General features: G+C 53.8%; 4 protein-coding genes across 4 annotated transcripts; 2 read left to right on the top strand and 2 right to left on the bottom strand.

The window, feature by feature from the left end:
- Positions 1 to 106: 106 nt before the first annotated feature.
- Positions 107 to 4,355, bottom strand: BJ171DRAFT_41288 (polymerase). Its single transcript, XM_053107301.1, has 11 exons — positions 4,287 to 4,355; positions 3,973 to 4,161; positions 3,634 to 3,782; positions 3,323 to 3,432; positions 3,065 to 3,230; positions 2,697 to 2,925; positions 2,288 to 2,620; positions 1,466 to 1,915; positions 1,257 to 1,326; positions 819 to 1,015; positions 107 to 716 (listed from the first exon to the last, which is right to left on the bottom strand). The coding sequence occupies exons 2-11, from the start codon at positions 4,104 to 4,106 to the stop codon at positions 368 to 370; spliced, it is 2,187 nt and encodes a 728-aa protein (XP_052968186.1). The 5' UTR covers positions 4,107 to 4,161; positions 4,287 to 4,355; the 3' UTR covers positions 107 to 367.
- Positions 4,356 to 4,732: 377 nt separating this feature from the next.
- On the top strand, positions 4,733 to 8,480 carry BJ171DRAFT_498692 (uncharacterized protein). The gene has a single exon (XM_053110402.1). It carries the CDS (start codon positions 4,948 to 4,950, stop codon positions 8,230 to 8,232), a length of 3,285 nt encoding a protein of 1,094 aa, XP_052968185.1. The 5' UTR covers positions 4,733 to 4,947; the 3' UTR covers positions 8,233 to 8,480.
- A 134-nt stretch (positions 8,481 to 8,614) lies between these two features.
- BJ171DRAFT_498690 (uncharacterized protein) lies at positions 8,615 to 14,372 on the bottom strand. The gene is made up of 12 exons (XM_053110401.1): positions 13,925 to 14,372; positions 13,280 to 13,641; positions 12,586 to 13,096; positions 12,280 to 12,399; positions 11,852 to 12,199; positions 11,607 to 11,745; positions 11,352 to 11,482; positions 10,870 to 11,129; positions 10,459 to 10,736; positions 9,784 to 10,343; positions 8,851 to 9,573; positions 8,615 to 8,762 (listed from the first exon to the last, which is right to left on the bottom strand). The coding sequence occupies exons 1-11, from the start codon at positions 14,237 to 14,239 to the stop codon at positions 8,896 to 8,898; spliced, it is 3,702 nt and encodes a 1,233-aa protein (XP_052968184.1). The 5' UTR covers positions 14,240 to 14,372; the 3' UTR covers positions 8,615 to 8,762; positions 8,851 to 8,895.
- A 920-nt stretch (positions 14,373 to 15,292) lies between these two features.
- On the top strand, positions 15,293 to 17,810 carry BJ171DRAFT_422543 (dual specificity protein phosphatase; the record flags this gene model as incomplete). Its single annotated transcript, XM_053107552.1, has 6 exons — positions 15,293 to 15,380; positions 15,485 to 15,651; positions 15,852 to 15,944; positions 16,114 to 16,711; positions 16,861 to 17,023; positions 17,363 to 17,810. 6 exons carry the CDS (start codon positions 15,293 to 15,295, stop codon positions 17,808 to 17,810), a joined length of 1,557 nt encoding a protein of 518 aa, XP_052968183.1.
- Positions 17,811 to 17,824: the final 14 nt, after the last annotated feature.

The raw sequence follows: 17,824 nt of genomic DNA, 5'->3' as shown, positions 1-17,824 counted from the left end.
GTCTGTCATCTGGGTGGGCCTCCCGTTGATCTATCAGTTTTGCCGATTTGACTCCTGGCTCTCCGGCTCATTCTCCCCACTGGTATATGTCCGTGCCACCCAAAGACAGATCCAATCGGGCCCAAGAGCTTGCTTTTTATTATCTGAATACAAAAGGGCGTCCTGTGTGAACTTACCCTCCGTCCGCTTCCAGTTAATATCAACAAGTGATCGACAAAGCCATCCGTTTCTCTTGCTTATCGCGCACCCTAACTCCCGTCCTACAAGGCAGCGATCCCATAGCGCTACCGTGTCCGTGTTCCTTCGATTTCCTGAGACATTTCGATGTATGGGTCATGGATCCCATATGGGGATGCGACATATCCATCTAGTTTGCTCGTCCCGATGCGCTGCTTGTGCTGCCAGCACCGCCTTTGCTGGTGCCAAGCTTCACCTTGATTTCAGGCAAAGACCGCTTCGCGTTGACTATCTGGTTCAAAGGACTACTTTGGGCTGTTTGGGAAACGGCCGCGTATGTTTGGGCCGGTCGAGACGAGCCGTTCGGTATTGTCGACCCGGAGCCAGCGGGCTTGGTGGCGACATTTTGAGCAGGGCCTCCGGACGACTCAGTCGGCTGCGCCGCATTTGAAGCCATCGTGAAGTGTGCGCCGTTCGAGACAATTCCTTCAGCAGCTACCCTTGAGTAGCTCTTCGGAGCCAGTGCTCCGGGCTCAGATCTGGCGGCAAAAGTACATTCAGACATTAATGATCGTCAACGATGACTCTGTGGGACCGCAAGCTTCACGGAGCTCGTTAGAGCGCATTGTCGAGGCCAATACCTGTCGCTCTCCGACACGTTTGAGGACGCAGCTGTATTGCCAGTATCCACAGACTTGCTCTCGCGCGAATGGTCTTTGGATCCGCCTCGCGTGCCATTAGCATCGGCGGCTGAAGTGGCATCGACTGTTGGATCGCAGTAGTTCGAGCCGTCCTCCGTCTTGAGTTTCTTGGGTGGATTTTCAAGCGCATTATGGGTCTAGAAGACAGGCCCAGGCGATTGCCAAACATGGGCCATACCGAGCGATGTCGTTCGAATGGCAGCAAGAATTGCAGAAAACAGAGCCATCTGTTAGAACGTTACCAAACGTCGATTGCTCATGACCACTTGCCCGATAGTCTAAAACCTCGCCGCTCGGGCGCGCACCGCTCCGATCTGAGAGGTCATACTATTGCCTCGATCCGGTCATATCCGGATCATTCGAAATGGGCAGGCGTACCTTGGTCCGTTTTTTGATGAGCTTGGCGGGAAGCTCTCCTTCTTCAAAGACGTCTGATGGAAGCTGAGAGCTGTTGTGTTTGGACAGCCAATGAATATGTGGGTATGAGATGCTTCGGTCAGTTTGCTTTCCTCGTTTGAGTCGATCTTACCTCACGCTACAGTATCGAATCAAGCCCCAGATCCGCTGCTGCCAATCACAATACTTACGCTTTCAGAGGCTGGATCGTGATAGCCATGTGTTCCTTTGAAAATCTATCCCAGCTCCGGACCATCTTACAGAACTCGGAGGTGGGATATGAGACGTCGATTCTCCGTACTCCGCCTGCTGCCGTACCTTTCCCCACGGCGGAGCTAGCTTCCTCCTTTCCCATGACCCCAAGCCCCATGTAAAACAGCGTCGAGTGTAGCACAGAAACCCTTTGCTCAACTTGTTGGTCAGTCTTCTCTTGCTGTTGCTTATGTCTGTTGATCAACTCGGCTTGTTCTTCCGGCGTTCGCTCAAGTACTTTGCCATGCACAAGTTGATCACGCTCTTCTTTGGATGTATAATATGCTTGTCGTTCGAAGCCTTTGATGAACGGGTGGGCAATCTTGATGCCTTCAGCAAGCTCAAGCTTGGAGTTGAGCTGGCGGATTTTCGACTCAACCAATCCAGACCTGCAGGGAATTAAGCGGTGAAGGTAAAATGACTGAAGCGGCCAAAGATAAAAGTGCCGATTTCAAAGCGATCGGAGCTATAGAGGAATGAATGACAAGTAGAAAAGCGACTCGTCTTTCAGCGCTCGCGACAGTGGAAGCACAAACGATGGGCCATAGGGGACGGAGAGCGGAGTATGCGCTGTGTAAGACAGCGTGGGAACATCGCATGGCTGCTTATCCCATCCCGTCCGACACTCGTTCAACGGGTGATGTGGCCACAGCTGGCTTGCAAGTTTTGCAAATATGCAACACTGCATCGCTTAGCCTGCGATTTCCACATGAGAAAAGATGAAGAACTCTGATGAAAATCAAGGATTACAAAGCCAATACCAAGTCAATTGCGTTTCCGGGTCGTCCGAGGTCACCACTATTTGGAGGTAATGTCGGTAGGTGTAGAAAAATTGATGTTTGGCAAAGAGGTCGTTCCAGACACCATTCTTGTGATTGATCTTGTCGACAATCTCTGCTGCAAGCTCAAATTCCCGGGTCATAATTCGCTGAGTTGAGCTCATCACGTTGTGGGTTGAGCACATCGAAGGATACGCTGGGGTGATGACAGGCATTCTGTGCGCTTTATCCTGGGGGTAGAGTTTCGGGTTCCAGACTCGTACATTTAATGGGCCGTCGCTAATAGGCTTTAGCAAAACGGGCTGGGGCCATTTCCTATACGGCGTCATCGAAATGCGGTTAGCGGGCTCAAATGGGAATGGAAGCGGCTAAATGAATCGATCGTGCTTACCATTGATGCATGATCCGGAAGAACTTGGCAACAATAACTGAGGCTGCGGCATTGGGATAGAGCTGGCAAACACGTGCCACCACCATAGCCCAAGCAACTCCTCCAAAAAAACCCATAACGTTGGAATAGATGGCCTTGCGCTTTGCCCAGAGCTTGATGCATCGGAGCGCGGTACGGAAGTTTTCAATGTTGGGAACCAGCCTCAGAATTTCGTCAGTTACGCGCGAGCCTGGAAAGACGGGTTTGCCCGCATAGGATTTGAGGGGTCGCGAGGATTAGGCAGATGCCAGATGACAGATCGCGATCGAGCGTCCTGCTCACTCGGGAGCAATCACTGGGGCTGTTGGCATCGTCTAAAACGATATTACCGTTTAGGCTGCGGACACATCGTTCGTCTAGATTTCGCAAAAGATTATCGTTGGAGAGATCAAGGTCATCCTCGACACGGCTAAGCGCAAGGCGCGCGAATAGTAAATCGATTTGAATCCCATCAAAGACGAAGGTGACGACTGGAACATAGGCATCTTGGACACGCTATCGATTTGTGGTCCAGATAAATTGTGTAAGTGTCGACCATCCCTTACACGAAGCGCTGCCGGTCATACAGTGAGAGAGGAGGCTGTTACCGTTAGCTCCGTCACTTCGGGGTGCGCCTTGAGCATCTCGTACATATCCTCAAAGAACTCCTCCCGTTGAATATGTTTTGGAGCCACACAGAGCGTATCGATATCAGCGCCTGCATCGGATGTCAAGTAGGATCGTGGTTCCGAAGGATGAGAAATTGGCTTTGTAAGGCGGATGGCCGAGAGGGACTTTGCAAAAAAGACAAGACCCAGCACCGGGCATTTTCATGCTTTGAAGCAAGGCTTGCATCCATGTTTCAGGAGAAGATAGTGGTGTGTTGCATGCTTCGAGAGAGGGGGGGATAGTGGCACACCTTTTCCGTGAACACCGAGCCGAAACGATCCGAAAGTGAAGATCTTGCCGCCCACTTCATTCGCCATCGACTCGGACATGTTCTTTTTCAACATTGTCTTCTTGATGAACTCTTTGAACAAAATATTGAGTTTCCCAAGGACAACCTCGCTGAGCGGCAGATCAAGTGAGACGGTATAATCGCGTACATCGCTGGTCAGAGGCGAGCTGTGCAGGTGTCATCCCGATTAATGCAGCGGCGGAAGAGCAATGAAGACAGTACGGAATAATCGACGGGCGGCATTGTGCTGCTTGCATGGGGCAACAGCTTATTCAAAAATCTTGTGTTGCTGCGGCATACCGATGCTGGGCTTCCTGTTCGGATTCATACTGGCCCAGATTCTTCAGGGTCTCCACCAAGAGTGTGGTCGAATGCTGATCCTCTGCTGTTGGATAAGCAAGGGAGATCGGTTGGGTGACTCCAAGAGAAGACATTTGCCGGACGCTGGTGATCGATGATGATGCGATTTGGTGTGGCTTTGGGCTGGTCCTGCCGACGGACAAGCAGGCGGACGAGTCGAGATACGTTGGACACTATGGGGTTAGCCTGGGCGAGAATCCAAACGACAGCATCACAGCGTGGGTCCGGCCACCGATCAAGGGCTCGGGATATACCTTGCACGGGCGGGTCAGCACGGGTTCGTGAGGAGGCGATCTCGACTGCAAACGGGGCGGCAGCTTATTGTTGTGGACGCCAGATCAACAGATATGGCCCGCCGGGGTCTCTAGAAGCACGATGCGAGTTGAGATATTGGGGGTTTTTTCAGATTGCTGGCTGGGCTGCTTTCGGACCGGGCGAGTCGCAGCGTCAGGGCGTTTGCGGAAGCGATGGCACGGCGCTTGCTGGGGTGGGCAGCGCAAAGCTGTATGATGATGGGGGGAGAACAGCAGCCAGAAAAAATTTGGACGAGAAGGGCACTCTCGCGAGAGCGTCCTCGCTGTCTGAGAGCGAGCAGCCACGAAGCAGCCACGAAGCAGCCACTGTGTGGCCAGCCGCACTCGAGCCGCTCGGCGAGGGTGTGGCGGGCGCCCGCGTCGTCGCCCGAGCCCGCCAGCCTTGCCCTTGATCGGCTTGTGGGCCCCAGCCAACGATCCCGCGAAGGTGTTCGGCTCCTGCAGATACCTCCTGGTCTCCAACAGCACTTCCCCACACGCTGCAGAGGCCACAGAATACGTCGGCTGTGAATTCAGGCCATCTCGATCGCACCTGTCTCTCCGTTTCCGTTCCGCTGTTTTCTGCCTTGCTGCTCTTTGCCTTTCGATCAAGGCCGCTCTCATGAACCCGCCGCGATCATCCAGACCAGGCACAGCCTCTGATCTCGATCCGGGCCTTCTTGATGTCTTGCCCTCTGCACCGTCATCGGCAGATTCCCCCGATCCAGCCTCCTCGCTCGTTTGGGTCGAGCCCACACGCTTTCATTCCCCACGATGGCTGTTCTTTTCCTGCACAGACAAGGTCGACCCCCGCTCGCACCGCCGCAGAGCAAAATGCACCTTTTGCTCCACTGTCCTTTCGGGCAAACCCGAGTCTCTCTATTTTCATATCTCGGAGAAGTGTCTGGCGATCGATCCTGTCTCGAAGCAATTATATCTACAGAAAAATGCAGCTCCTGCCACCTCCACGTCGCCGCCATCGTCGCCCTCCTCGCCCGACGACCTTGGATCAGCAAGCGGGGGATATCGTACACCATCCTCCAGGAAGGCAAAGAGGCCTAAGGTGTCGGCTCCAAAGCCTGTGCTGTACTCTCCACACACGACCGTTTCGCAGCCGGTCTCTTTTGTAGCCTCACACACCTCCCTGTATCCATCGCCAGCCCTGCCCTCTGCCGGCCTGGCGTACGCCCATCCCTATCTTGCCCATCCAGCCGCCCAGCAGCCACACGCACTTCCGTTTGCCTTGCAATCGGCCTATGCCCTGCCACAATTTCAATCAACCTCGTTTGCGCTGCCCAACCTTTCCTCACCTTCAGCGCACGCTTTTATTCCGTCTTTCAGTCAAGCACCGACTCCACAACCTTCGGCGATCCACCCCCATCTACTTCCACCACGCGCACCAACGGCCCTACCAGCCCCGGACCATCAAGCTCTGAGTCACTCGTACTTGCTGAAGGCTTTGGCCTCAAATCGCCTCGGGTTGCAGCTATTGGATAACCCTTATTTCCAAGATTTCCAGGCCCTGCATATGAAGGGATCTACTTTGCCGCTGGCGGCAGCAATATCGGATTCGCCGTTGCTCTCCTCCGATCACTTGCGGGAAAAGCTTCGCGGCTGTCAAAGCCGGGCTGCGGTGCTGCTTGCTCAAGAGCGCTTTTTGACACTTTCACTCGATCCTTGGGTCGATCCCTCGGGCGTGCACTACTACGCCGTTGCCCTTGCTCGGAATGAGCCCTTTTGCCAGATCCACATCAAGACGCTCGAGCTCCTTCCGCTTGAGCATTCAGCTACCCGTCTAATCGCAGAGATAGAGTCCTGTCTGGCTGCTCTTGGCATCAATCCACTGCAAATATCGGCGCTGGTGCTTCCACTTCCAGCGGCCAGCTCTTTCACAGAACACTCTCACGAGCGTATCGTTGTATCGGATTTGGTCCTCCAGTTTTGCTCAAAGTACCCAACGTGCCTTCTGGTCGACTCGCCTCTCCATGTTATGGGCGATGCCCTCAGGAGCATTCTCTCTACCGAACCCTTTGCTTCCGTCTTGCGCAAGAATCAGGTCTTGCTCAAGTTCTTTGCCTCCTCTCGATATTGGTCCGCAAAGCTCAATGACTTTTTCCTCAACCATCCGGAACACACGCCGCCATCATGGCTTTCTATTACATCGCGATTGGAGAGCTCTTCTCCAGCGTGTGCCTATCCATCCACATCAGGCCAAATGGGTTCGCAAAGCAATTTTGCAGCACTCGTCTCACCAATGCCGGACACGCCCATCAGCTCCGACCCCGCTGAAAGTCTTTTCAAAGTAAATGGTACATCCGCTGCGTCAAACTCTGCAACGTCTGGCCACCCTCCCTTTCTCCGAGCTGTCTCGAACTCATCATCAAGATTCCTTTCAAAATCTCCGTTGTTGCTGTCTGCCTTGCAGTGCCGCCCAGCATTTCAGAGCTTGGCCAACCAACTCTCCAATGACACGGACTCATCAGCTACAGGCTGTCCGAGCCCGGTTGCTTGCATATTGAAGAACGAGTCCCACTTTGATACATCCTCAGCTGCAGCGCATCTTGTCGCGCCCATCATTCGTTCTATCGAGTCGTTGCAGTCTGAGTATGTGTGTAGCATGCACTCCGAAAGCCGCCTTCGCTTCACCCTGGCTGATATTTGGGGACAGCTATTCAAGGCCGTCGCGGACGTCAAGGAGATTCGATTCGAGAGCGCAGGACTGTCTTTTGATCAGCGAGAATTCGAGGCACTCAGGCAGCAGGTGCTTGATCGTCTGGAGCACCGCCTGTCCGTATTCAAATCGCCCCTGTACTCTGCCGCTTTCTTCCTGAGCCCTCGATATCGCCAAGCCGTCCTGTCCAAGCCCCAGACGTATTCTCTTTCAAAAGTCACGAACGAGATTGCAGAGCTGGCCCGAATCAAAGGGTTCACTGCCGACGAGATCAATGCACTGAAGACCCAGGTCGGCGGCTATTTCAATGGGCTGGGCACCTTTTCGACTCTGAGTTCGTCTCTGGCGAGAACACCTTCAGAAGCCACAGCGCATCCGACCGTTATCGCTCTCGGAGAGGTCTTGAGTGTACCGTCGGGCATGTCTTTCAAAGAAGTGACAAACTCGGCAGCCTCGCCGGTCGACAATCCAATTCAGTACTGGATGAATCTGGTCCACGCCCAAGATACGTTTGCCCTCAGACGACTGGCATTGATGATATTCCAAATCGTTCCACATTGCCCCGGCATGGACGAGATCTTCCTCGCGACCTCGAGCGCTGCAAATCTATCTCCCACAGCATTTTGTCCGTCTCGGCGACAGAGAGATCTCGAATTGGTATCACGGGCTTTACCGGGTTTGCAGAGCGAATGCAACTCTGCCGGTCTGTTTTCAGGCCAGGTCCCGTCGGCTCAAGCGAGCTTGATATCTACCGACGGACAGTCGCTGTCGGCGATACATGGAATCTCAAACCCGTTGTACACAGCAAACGGTGGCCGAGCCAGTGACCACCCCACAGGCTCGAATCTTCAAACATGGGCCGACCTTACGCGACAGAACGTGCCCCTGGGCGAAGGAGGACATGGACGTCGCTCTGACATGCTCTGGACCAAAATCATCTTCCCCGACATGACCCTTCAAGAGCTTGATGATTTCGAGACTGGCGTGGATCTGTGGCGTCGTGGATGCCACGGTCGCATTCAAAACGGTGGCTCACAGGCATCGGAATCTATTGCTGGCGCCGATGCGGGTTTCCAGAGTAGCCCCGATCAGCACCCGAAGGTTGCCAACGAGAGAGCTGCCAAGAGCCATCGGACACCGATATCCTTGCCGCTTCCTGTCCATCTGTCTGTCAACTTTGAAGACACACGAGGGGATACTCCAATTTGTGAGCTCGCCGACTGGTCAGCTGTCTGATCGTTTGTCTACTCGGAAAGACCCTTTCAGCCCTTTCAGCCCTTTCAGCGAGTGGGAGGCTATTTTTTGGATGGGAAGGCACCCACACATCCATCACCCGCAATGACTAATGACCGTCTGCCCCGTGGGGGCAAGGCAAAGGCTACGCCTCAATGGTCGAATATATGCAGCATACTCTCACACCGCAACACGGACGTCTCTTGGAGCACGATCTCGCTGTGCGAGAAGATTGCTGCCGATTGCGACAGTCTATCCAGAAAAAAACGGGACGGTCACTTTCTGGCACCAGGGACACAAGTCTGCTGATCCGTAGGCTCCAGTGAGCAAGCCATGAGATTGTTTCCCGTCCTGGTTGGCAATCACTCTATGTGGTGCATTCGCTCGACCCTCCGGACAGCTCCATGGTGTATCGACATCAAGATACTCGGCCTTCTCGAGTCGCTTGGCTCCCCGGCATTGTGAGCACACCTGGAGATCGAGTCGCTTGAATCGCCGTCTCCTGGGTGATGTCTTTCGCTCGCGGGAGCCATCTGAGCGAGAAAGCGTCTTTGATTCAGATCCAGAAGCACATCACGGAACGGCCATGACCAGTGCGCGATGCTTTGAGTAATAACATACACCAATGACCAAAGTCCGGGTGTCCCGTTTTTTATTGGATCGTCTCTAGTTGTCGATTCGGGAGAGGCATTCGAACCCTCGGATCGGGCACGCTCGCTCAAGGCGAGCGGCATACAAGATAAACTCTCGAGCCTTTTGGTGCCTTTGGGTCAGGTTGAAAATCTTTCCCAGTTGGCGCCAGCTCTCGTGGCTCCAGACGCTTGAAACCCCCGAGTAGTTGGAGGCCATCCCGGGCTGTCCGCCCGACCCTCCACGACCTTTGGAATGCTTGACGACGCGCAGAAACTGGTGCTCGGCAAAGGCCAGGTTGTCTGTCTCAAGGTACAACAGGCCGAGGTAATAGTGTGTGGCCATGTGATGTTCATCCAAATAGCTGTTTGCCTGGAAGTCGGCCAGCAGTGCCTCTAGCTTGCTTGTCTGGATCTGCTCGTTGCGGTCGGCTTGATTCAGCAGAATGACGTTTGCGGGACTGCCGGCACTGAGACTATGTCCGCTCTGTGTGCTGTAGCCATCGGCCCCAGTGAGCTCACCAACGCTGGATGCATTAGTGGGCGATGTTGTTGGGACGGTGCTGGCAATGGATGCCGACGACGGAGAGACCTTGAGCCGGGTCACTTGATGGGCGGCCTCGACTTTCATTGCCGGCGACATATACTTGTCATACTTGCCTCCGGGTGCCGGCTGGTGCTTGCCTTTGTATTCGGCATATTCCACCACAAGCGACTAGAGGGGAGGGGAGCGTCAGAATAGATTGGTTGCTCAGGGATCCGGACTCCAGTTGCTCCGTCGATGCCACGCTCAGCGGCGCCCATATATCTGGATGGGCGATGGTGTGAACTGAGCTTGATGAAGCTCAGGAAGCGACCAGCCTGAACACATACGACATCATTCGGCGATTGCGGCCTCGGTAGTAACCGCACGAGAGATACCAACCTCAAAGGTGATATCGGCAAGGATTCTTTTGATGTTAGCATCTGTTAAACCCCATTTTGGGACGGGGTTGGTCGAGTCCATGTTAAACTGCAACAGACCAACAACACTGACAACGGATGCTGTGGCTGTTGCTGGGCTCCCCGCAGCCACAGACGCGCTTGAGTCCCCGGCCTGGGTGCTCCGTTTTTGAAATCCTCCAAGAGTTGATCTGCCCGAGACCCCAAGGCTATCGGTGTTTGGCTTGGAGAGGCTTGCTATAATCTCGGCCTTGGATCGGGCTGAGGGCCCGTTGCGTACCTTGTTTTCGATCTTGACGAGCACCTCGGCGACTTTCTCGGCTTCAGCAACAGCGCCACGCGCATTGTCGTATTGCTGGACCTCGCGGTAGAGGGCAGACACAAGGAGCCAGAGTGAGATCTGCTGCTCAAAGACCTTGAACCGATAAAATGACTGATGCTGTGTCGGCGATGTGCGATGGAAGGTGGTCGACAACGTCGAAACAGCCGTAGGAGCGCGTGAATGCGGCGACTTTTGAGCCATTGTGTTGGATCGGGGGCCGTCTGGCACAGGTGCAAGGAAGGTGGCATATCGGCTTGTCAGAGGTTTCCGCTGAGGTGTCTACGCAACTGGTATGCTCTAGGCTGATCGATAAGGCCCGCATTAACAGAGACCTACCACCGGTACTGTTGCTCACATACACGTTCCCGTGTCCAAGAAACTCGACACTCTGGCGACCGAGGGGATCGCTGTTGGGCATGCGAGCACTCTCTGCCACATTTGAGTTTGTACCACTCTCAACAACAGCCGTGTACGGTTTGCCGAGATCTTCGGCTCGGTAGCTGAGAGGATTGCCAAACAGCTTGCGATAGAGGGTCAGAAGTCCCTGGACCATCTCTAAGCCCGACTTGGGCCCGTATTTTCCAATCTGCAGGAATGTCTGGGTGATCTTGAGGCTAAGTAGACAGGATATCAAGGGTAAGCGAGAGTCGCTAAGCGAATGCCATTGCAACCAGCCGGCGCTACCCCAATATCCAAGGCTGTCAATACAAGGGAGGGGAGCTGGGAATACCGGGACAAATCACTCACTTCATCAAAGACTCTTTTTCGAAAGGAGAAACACAGTCCCAGAGTAACGGAAGCTCGCCGGATCCATCGATGGCCTCTGGCGGAGTACCCAATCTGGTGGCGAGCGAGTTGATGCACTGTCGCCATCCGGTTTCGCAAATTCTCAAACTTGCAAGGTAGTTTTTCTTGGAGCTCAGGACAAGTGCCAGTAGATTCCAGGAGGAGGCGTGGGTTGGATTTAGTGTCAAGGCGATTTGCAGATGCTCGATCGATAGGTCGGACTGGGAAGTAATTTAACATGAGATATGTGAGTGAAAGCAGATGCTGTCGACAAATCTGGGGAAGCAATCTTGATCACCCGTATCCCAGAGCAATTCAACGTATCCCGCCAAAATCCAGCGCGCGTAAGGCAGCGTCGATCCGTAACGACAAGGATCAACCCGTATCACGCCACAGCAACCCATATCAACCAACGTCAGACAATTTCGGCGCCGGTACCCTACCTCGCCAAGTTCGGCGTATGCTAGTGCCAGCTGATATCGCGTTTCCCACTGCTCTGGATTGAGTTGGACTGCGCAGCTCAGATGCTCGATCGATTTTTCTTGACAGCGGCCACGAAGCTCCGAGTCCGACACTGAGTTGAGGCGGTAGAGCAGACAAGTCACTCGCTAGTCCAGCGCGGCGGATGAGGGGGTGAACTTGCGCTATCGGAGAAGCAGCTGGCTCTCATCGTTGAGACGAAGTGGAGTATACTGTACCCTCCAGCGCCATTTCACCATAGGTAATCCCCAGGTACTGCTCCACCTTGACGAGAACAGGATCAAAGTTTGCGAGGGTGGCGCCATGCACCTTCAAAAGCTCGAGTGCTTGCTCCATGTAGTCTACAGCCTTTCGAGCCTGATTATATCGAAGCCCACATTGTGTGATCGCGCACTCTATCAGCCGCTTTGAATCGAGGTAGGAGATATAAAAAATAAACATCGGGAGCGTCGGCCACACCTACCTTCTGTTCGTCGCCGTTCAGGTTCGAAAGGATGATCCGCACCCCGGAAATCAAGACGCCGATCGTGTCGACTATCCCCTCATTCTCCAGACAAGGAATACGGACGACTAAACTATCGCGGCTATGCATGTGACCATGTGCGGCTGATGGCTGTGAAGCGTCATTGCCGCTTGTTGGCGCGGAGTGGACGGGATCGGGACCAGGTCGACCAGCCCCATGGGCACTCATTTGCGAGAGTCGCCGCTGCTCGACGACTTCATCTCGATGGGCCTTCTGGCCGGCCTGGATCGCATCATCGAGTTTTCGATTGTACAGTTCCAGATAAGCAGCAACAGCCCATTCCGCTTCCTGGTGAGCCGCAGTCGTCGGTTAGGATCCACGGCGTACATGACCGACTTGGTCAACCGACAGAGTCTTCGCATGCTTACCTCATACTCATGTTTGGGGATAACATCAGGAAAGTTGACAATAAGCGACGCAAAAGCATGGACAATGTATCGAAGAATTCTCAGTGATTCGAAAGTGTGCTTGGCTCCTTGGTAAAGGATCTAGGAAAGTCCAAGCAATTTGGGCGCAACGGTGGTCAGCATTAGCAAAGCTTTAGAAATGAGCAAACTTTGTGTCACTGGTTGTCGCAAAGTTGGAACACTGGGGCCGTATCACTCTTTCTTTGGCGATGGATCGCGCACGTGGTCGATCAGCCAATATCGACCCAGCTGTCTGACATCGCTTACCTCTAGCAGTCGATAGTGACTGTCAATGATCTCGCCGCACTCCTCTGCGCGCGATACGGACTGAGCCTGGCGAGATGGAAGTGACATCTCACTCATCACAATCCAGTCCATGCATTCGTGGTATCGCTGAATACGCTCCTGCTCTTCAGGCGACATGTCTTCTCCGCGAGGGAACCGGATGAGCTGCGCAAGTAGTCCCTCGTAGGCTGTCAAGCAGCTGCGAAACTCTGATTGTATCCCTAAGGGCAAGTCGGCACATGGGAAGGCGAGGCTTGGAATCCCAGAAAACGGATTTGCGTACGTCTGCAAATCAGCCGTCGAGCGATCCCCAGCGGCATTCAACCGTGACGCAGACAGGTTTGGGCTTCCTGTTGCCGTCAGCGGTGCACTGAGCATCATCTTGAGATACCATCGATACACCTTCGTCTTCCTGGCGGTTTGGAAGCTGTTTGAGGTGGAGGCGAGCGTGGTCACGTATGTCCGGATGGGGATATGCACCGTTGATCTGTCGCTGAATTCGCACGAACACGGTGTGTCAAGTTAGCGTCGCCGTGTGTCTCGCAGACGGGGCTGCCCTATAGAAACTGTGATGCCTGCTGGATAGTTGAAAAGCCTAACTGTCGTGGTCGTAGGCACCCGCTCGTAGGCTATCTTAAAATCACTCGGTAACATGATAGAGCAAGCAACGGCTTACCCGAGTTTCATCAGCAGGCATGTTTGTCTGAACAGCGTTTCCTCCAGCCAGTAGGTCCACTGACATTCATCGGGCTCGATCATTCGTCCGGCTGTCTTGGCAGAAGCAGCCGGGACCGAGTACTTGACTTGCAAATGCTTCGCGGCGCATTCGTAGGACTGAATGGCCAGATTGAGCTCGCCCTTGAGCTCCAGCGCGACTCCTTGAAGAGTCCAACCCATGACGGCCACGATTTTCGCAGACTCGCCATATTCGGTGGGGCTCGAGTGCGTTTCGGCATTAAGGACTGCCCTAAGCTTCGCCAGCGCGGCATCGGGGCTGCCGTGAACAATATCGAGTCGAGCTAGTAGTATTTGCGCTTGCTACAGGGAAACGCAAAGCGTACGTATTGCCGGATTGTTAGCACTGACAACGACATATAGCTCAGCTGGGCTACGTTTTTTGGCAGAGGCAGGCGTTTTAGCCACCGTTCGCCAGTGCATTCGGAGTATCTAATTTTGAAGCATATGGCTTATTGGAATAAGCCAGAGAAAGGACAAAGGGAAAAGGGGGCAGTCTTGGGGACAGGGAACATCCAGGAACAAGCAGCGCCAGTTGTTCGCACAGCAGACCACCAATGGTCTTGTTGACAACACATCTGAATACCTTGTAGTATTCTCCGTCTGCGGCTTTGATTTGCTGGAGGGTGTTGGCAATGTCGTCGGTCTGCTTCGGAGCGAGCCTCATGCTCCAAACAGGTGTCAACGCAAAGTCGCAATCATAAGGGGTTGAGTCCGGAGCCTGACTCTGAAAGAGCAGATTCATCAGAGCATCTGCGAGCATAATGTATTCCCGAGCCGAGCCATTCGGATAGTACTTGCGCCGATATTTTACGGCGAGATCCCGAAGTAGGCGGAACTGTCCTTTGCAGCGACAGACATCCATATCCTGCTCGATAGCCGCAAGCTTGGCTATAACCATGGTTGCAACCGAGGTCGAAGCCGAAGAAATGAGACTCGATGCCCGAAGGAAAAGTAGCGCAGGGCCAAAGACACAGCGGGATCGCTCGATGCGGCTGGGCCCTCTGCTCGAAATCCAGATGCTGGGGGAACGCTGGACGGCGGGCTTGGCCAGGGACAACAGCAGGAGGGCGACAACGCCAAGAGAGCAGCAGGCAGCGAGGGCGAGGGCGAGGGCGAGGGCGAGAGCGAGGGCGAGAGAGAGTGCGACGCGTGTGCCCGGACAAGCCGCATGCGCAGCACAGGGCAAGGGCTGTGGGCCCCAGGGCAAGCCCTCCGGCACCCCTGCGGAATGTTTGGCCACATGCGCAGCAGGGGAGGGCAGATCAACAAAGCTGTGGTGGGATCAATCACGGCTTCTTTTGTTTCTGTTGATTCGTTCCGGCGCAAACACAATCATCAATATGCTGCTCTGGCCCTGCGCTGGCCGCAGCCCGCCTCCCCATTTTCGCACGGAGCACTTCAAAAAGGAGTACTTGCCGACCCGCGATCCTTTGAGCTTCCTGCTCTTCCGCCCCAGTCTGCAAGCTTGGCGGCAAATAGTGTCTTGGTTGACTGCCACAACTCCTGCATCCCAACGCCGTGCACATCCCTGACTTTTCTGGACCGTGTCCTTGTTGTTGCGCAAACCGCTTGATTCGGCCATCTGCCCTGCCGCTCTCAACTTTTCCAAAGCCAAGCGAGGTGCCCGACCGACCTATCTCGAGTGGTAAAGGCTATCCAAGCGCCAAGGTGCAGCTCGCATGGTTGCTCCGTCCCAAGATTTTGCTGCACTCGAATAGAGTCGAGCCTCCGCAACGACGCCTGAGATTTGATCGCTGCGTCCGAGAAGCGTTGCCATGCTTTGGTTCAAGAAAAGTGCCTCAGCAGCCCTGGCTGTTGACAACCGCTGGCCAGTTTCGCCTTTATCAACCATCCCATGTGCTCCTTCTGCGCTCACTTCAGGTTCGAACGTATCTCGGCTATTTCCGATCTATCCACCATCCCGAATCAGCCCTCGCGATCGACATACAATATGCCTTACACGGCAACTGGACTATTCAACCATGCCACAGCGGCGACCCCGGTCGACATATTTCAGAACGCAAGAGAGTTCATCAAAGGTTCGTTCTGTCGCTGAATAAACCATTGAAAGGGCTGCGAAAGCCACTCAGGACGGATGCGTCGATGTCCCTAACGCGACTGGTCCATATTTTCACGCGACAAGACAAGCTCTACTTCACATCCGTTTCCTATCCGCCTCCGCAATATGTGAACGTGCACTTTTTCACCATCGACAGCACGCTGGTCTACATCAGCTTCTACTCGGATTTCGGGCCGTCCAATATGGGACATATTCTCCGATTCTGTGAGATACTGAACGAGAAGTTGGTGGTAAGGTCTAGTGCATTCGTGTGCATACCGTTAGGTTCAGGGCTCTGTCAGACAAGGCTGAATAGAGAGCGTCATTCGCTGACGATATTGGGTTCGGTACCGGGACAGCTGCAGGTGCTGTATTGGTGTTTGACTTGATCCGTGGCTGACCAACGCCCACTCCTATCTGCATCTTGAAATACATGATGCTCCGGATATAGAGTCCCATCAATGCCAACAAAAAAATATGCTTGCTCAGCTCAATGGAGAATGACAAACGCGCCAATGCAGCGTTCCTGATGTGTGCTTACCAGGTGAGTGCATGTGAGGCTGGTGATTCCATCCAGGGGAGCGTGATGACCTTGCATGGGCTTGAGCCGTCAAGGATACAACGAGAACAGAGGTGTGAGCATGAAAGGACGCCAGCGACGATGCGCACTCACCATAACCCTGTCTATGCATCCGCTTCTCGTGAACGGGCAGATGATTGCATTCAAGAAAACCCCAGAGGAAGCCTTCCAGCCGCTTATTGGCATATCGCCTCCATTCACACCCTATCGTGATGCAGGCTATGGGCCAGCAACATACTACATCACCATTCTCGATTGCTTGCGGGGTCTTTACAAGGGTCTCACTACAGGGCTACTGAATCTCGATACTTTTGACTGTGACGAGTACAAGTTTTACGAGCGAGTCGAAAACGGCGATCTCAACTGGATCACAGACAAATTTGTAGCCTTTGCTTCTCCTCACGATGAGCCGGCATCGGCCGGTTTTCCTCCAAACCTAACCGGAAACGGCTTCTTTGGCATGTCTGCTACGGTGGCATGGGAAAAGAACGAAACCAAGGAAGGCCGCACACCAGGCCAGCCATTCTATTCCGCCTACAAAATTGACGATTTGGTGCGCTATTTTCAAGAAAAGCAAGTTCGAACTGTCGTCCGCTTGAACAACAAGATCTATGACCGACAAAAATTTGTCGACAGCGGCATCGAGCACATTGAGCTCTACTTCCCTGACGGAACCACGCCTCCGGATGGAATCCTTAAACGCTTCTTGGATTTGTGCGAGAATCGCCAAGGTAACGCATCTTATGGTGATAGAACATTTTGACCGCTCTAGAACACTTGGCAAATGGGGTGGTTTCTTTTGAGTCAGTTGCTGAGCAAATCGGTCCTGGATTCCAAACCAATCATCGATATCATTGAATTGGCCCTGTTGGCGCTGCAGGCAAGATAGGCATTCACTGCAAGGCCGGTCTTGGGCGTACTGGAACCCTGATTGCCGCATATCTCATGAAGCACTACAAGTTCACTGCTGCGGAGGTCATCTCCTACCTCCGTATTCTTCGCCCTGGAAGTGTCGTGGGCCCGCAGCAAAACTATCTGCAGAGGTAAAGGCGCTACGGCGATAGTTCTCCATGCGCTGTATTTGGACTGATTGCCCGAGCACCATTTCGAAGCCATTTTCGGTGGTACTCGTTCAGAATTTACCCGTGATATTCCATCATCAACCGAGTGAATATGTGCTCGCTGTGCGGGTGAGGGGTTCATGTTGAAGCTCGCCGCTGTCGGACCAAATCAGAGCATGTCGATATGTTGATGGCGCAATTGTATTTCCCATTGCCGAGTATTGCTATTGACCCGCATGGCATACATCGGTATTGCAATCAATATGCTCGCGTGAATGCCGTAACTCACCAACCATGTGAATGAACCATCCTCTATCACAGCATGCAGTCCAAGCTCTGGAAAATGCACCCCTCGAGCAAGCTTCATCCACTGATCTCGCTTCTTAAGCCAGCGACATTTTTCACCACGACGCGCTTCTCTCCGCCAAACCAGATTGTAGCCCTGCTTAGGGTTGTCGATGCCTCCGCTGAACCTGAGGATGAAGTTGATGAGGACTCCAACGTTGCCGGAATTGACACTATGGAACTATCCGATGCCCCTGAGCATCATGGCCAAAAGCCACAGTTTATCCAAAACGATTCAAGTCTTCACCGAGCAGCCAAACCCGGCGAGGTCATGTCGATTCCGGTGCAGCCACGAAAGCATATATCCACGACACCGTCCGCAGGTGAAAGCCGTCCTGGGCGCGCCACCAGTGCCCACCCTTCTTTGGTAAGGTCGAGCGGGGATACTGCTTGTCCCATAGTTGCAGATCTACAGTGTCCTTAGGTATGTTGTCACTA

The sequence above is a fragment of the Polychytrium aggregatum genome (assembly GCF_025602895.1).
Source record: "Polychytrium aggregatum strain JEL109 chromosome Unknown BJ171scaffold_12, whole genome shotgun sequence".
Classification (NCBI taxonomy): Eukaryota; Fungi; Chytridiomycota; class Chytridiomycetes; order Polychytriales; genus Polychytrium; species Polychytrium aggregatum.
This window is presented reverse-complemented; position numbering and strand designations above follow the sequence as displayed.

Excerpts from the sequence above, each read along its gene's own strand:
- BJ171DRAFT_41288 (XM_053107301.1), bottom strand. The coding sequence starts at position 4,106 with ATGTCTTCTCTTGGAGTCACCCAACCGATCTCCCTTGCTTATCCAACA. Across the intron at positions 3,231-3,322 it reads CCGAAGTGACGGAGCTAACG|CGTGTCCAAGATGCCTATGT; the intron begins GTAACAGCCTCC and ends ACAAATCGATAG. Across the intron at positions 717-818 it reads AACGTGTCGGAGAGCGACAG|ATCTGAGCCCGGAGCACTGG; the intron begins GTATTGGCCTCG and ends TTTTGCCGCCAG.
- BJ171DRAFT_498690 (XM_053110401.1), bottom strand. The coding sequence starts at position 14,239 with ATGGTTATAGCCAAGCTTGCGGCTATCGAGCAGGATATGGATGTCTGT. Across the intron at positions 11,483-11,606 it reads TGGTGAAATGGCGCTGGAGG|TGTCGGACTCGGAGCTTCGT; the intron begins GTACAGTATACT and ends GCCTCAACTCAG. Across the intron at positions 9,574-9,783 it reads TTGCCGATATCACCTTTGAG|TCGCTTGTGGTGGAATATGC; the intron begins GTTGGTATCTCT and ends CCTCCCCTCTAG.
- BJ171DRAFT_498692 (XM_053110402.1), top strand. The coding sequence starts at position 4,948 with ATGAACCCGCCGCGATCATCCAGACCAGGCACAGCCTCTGATCTCGAT.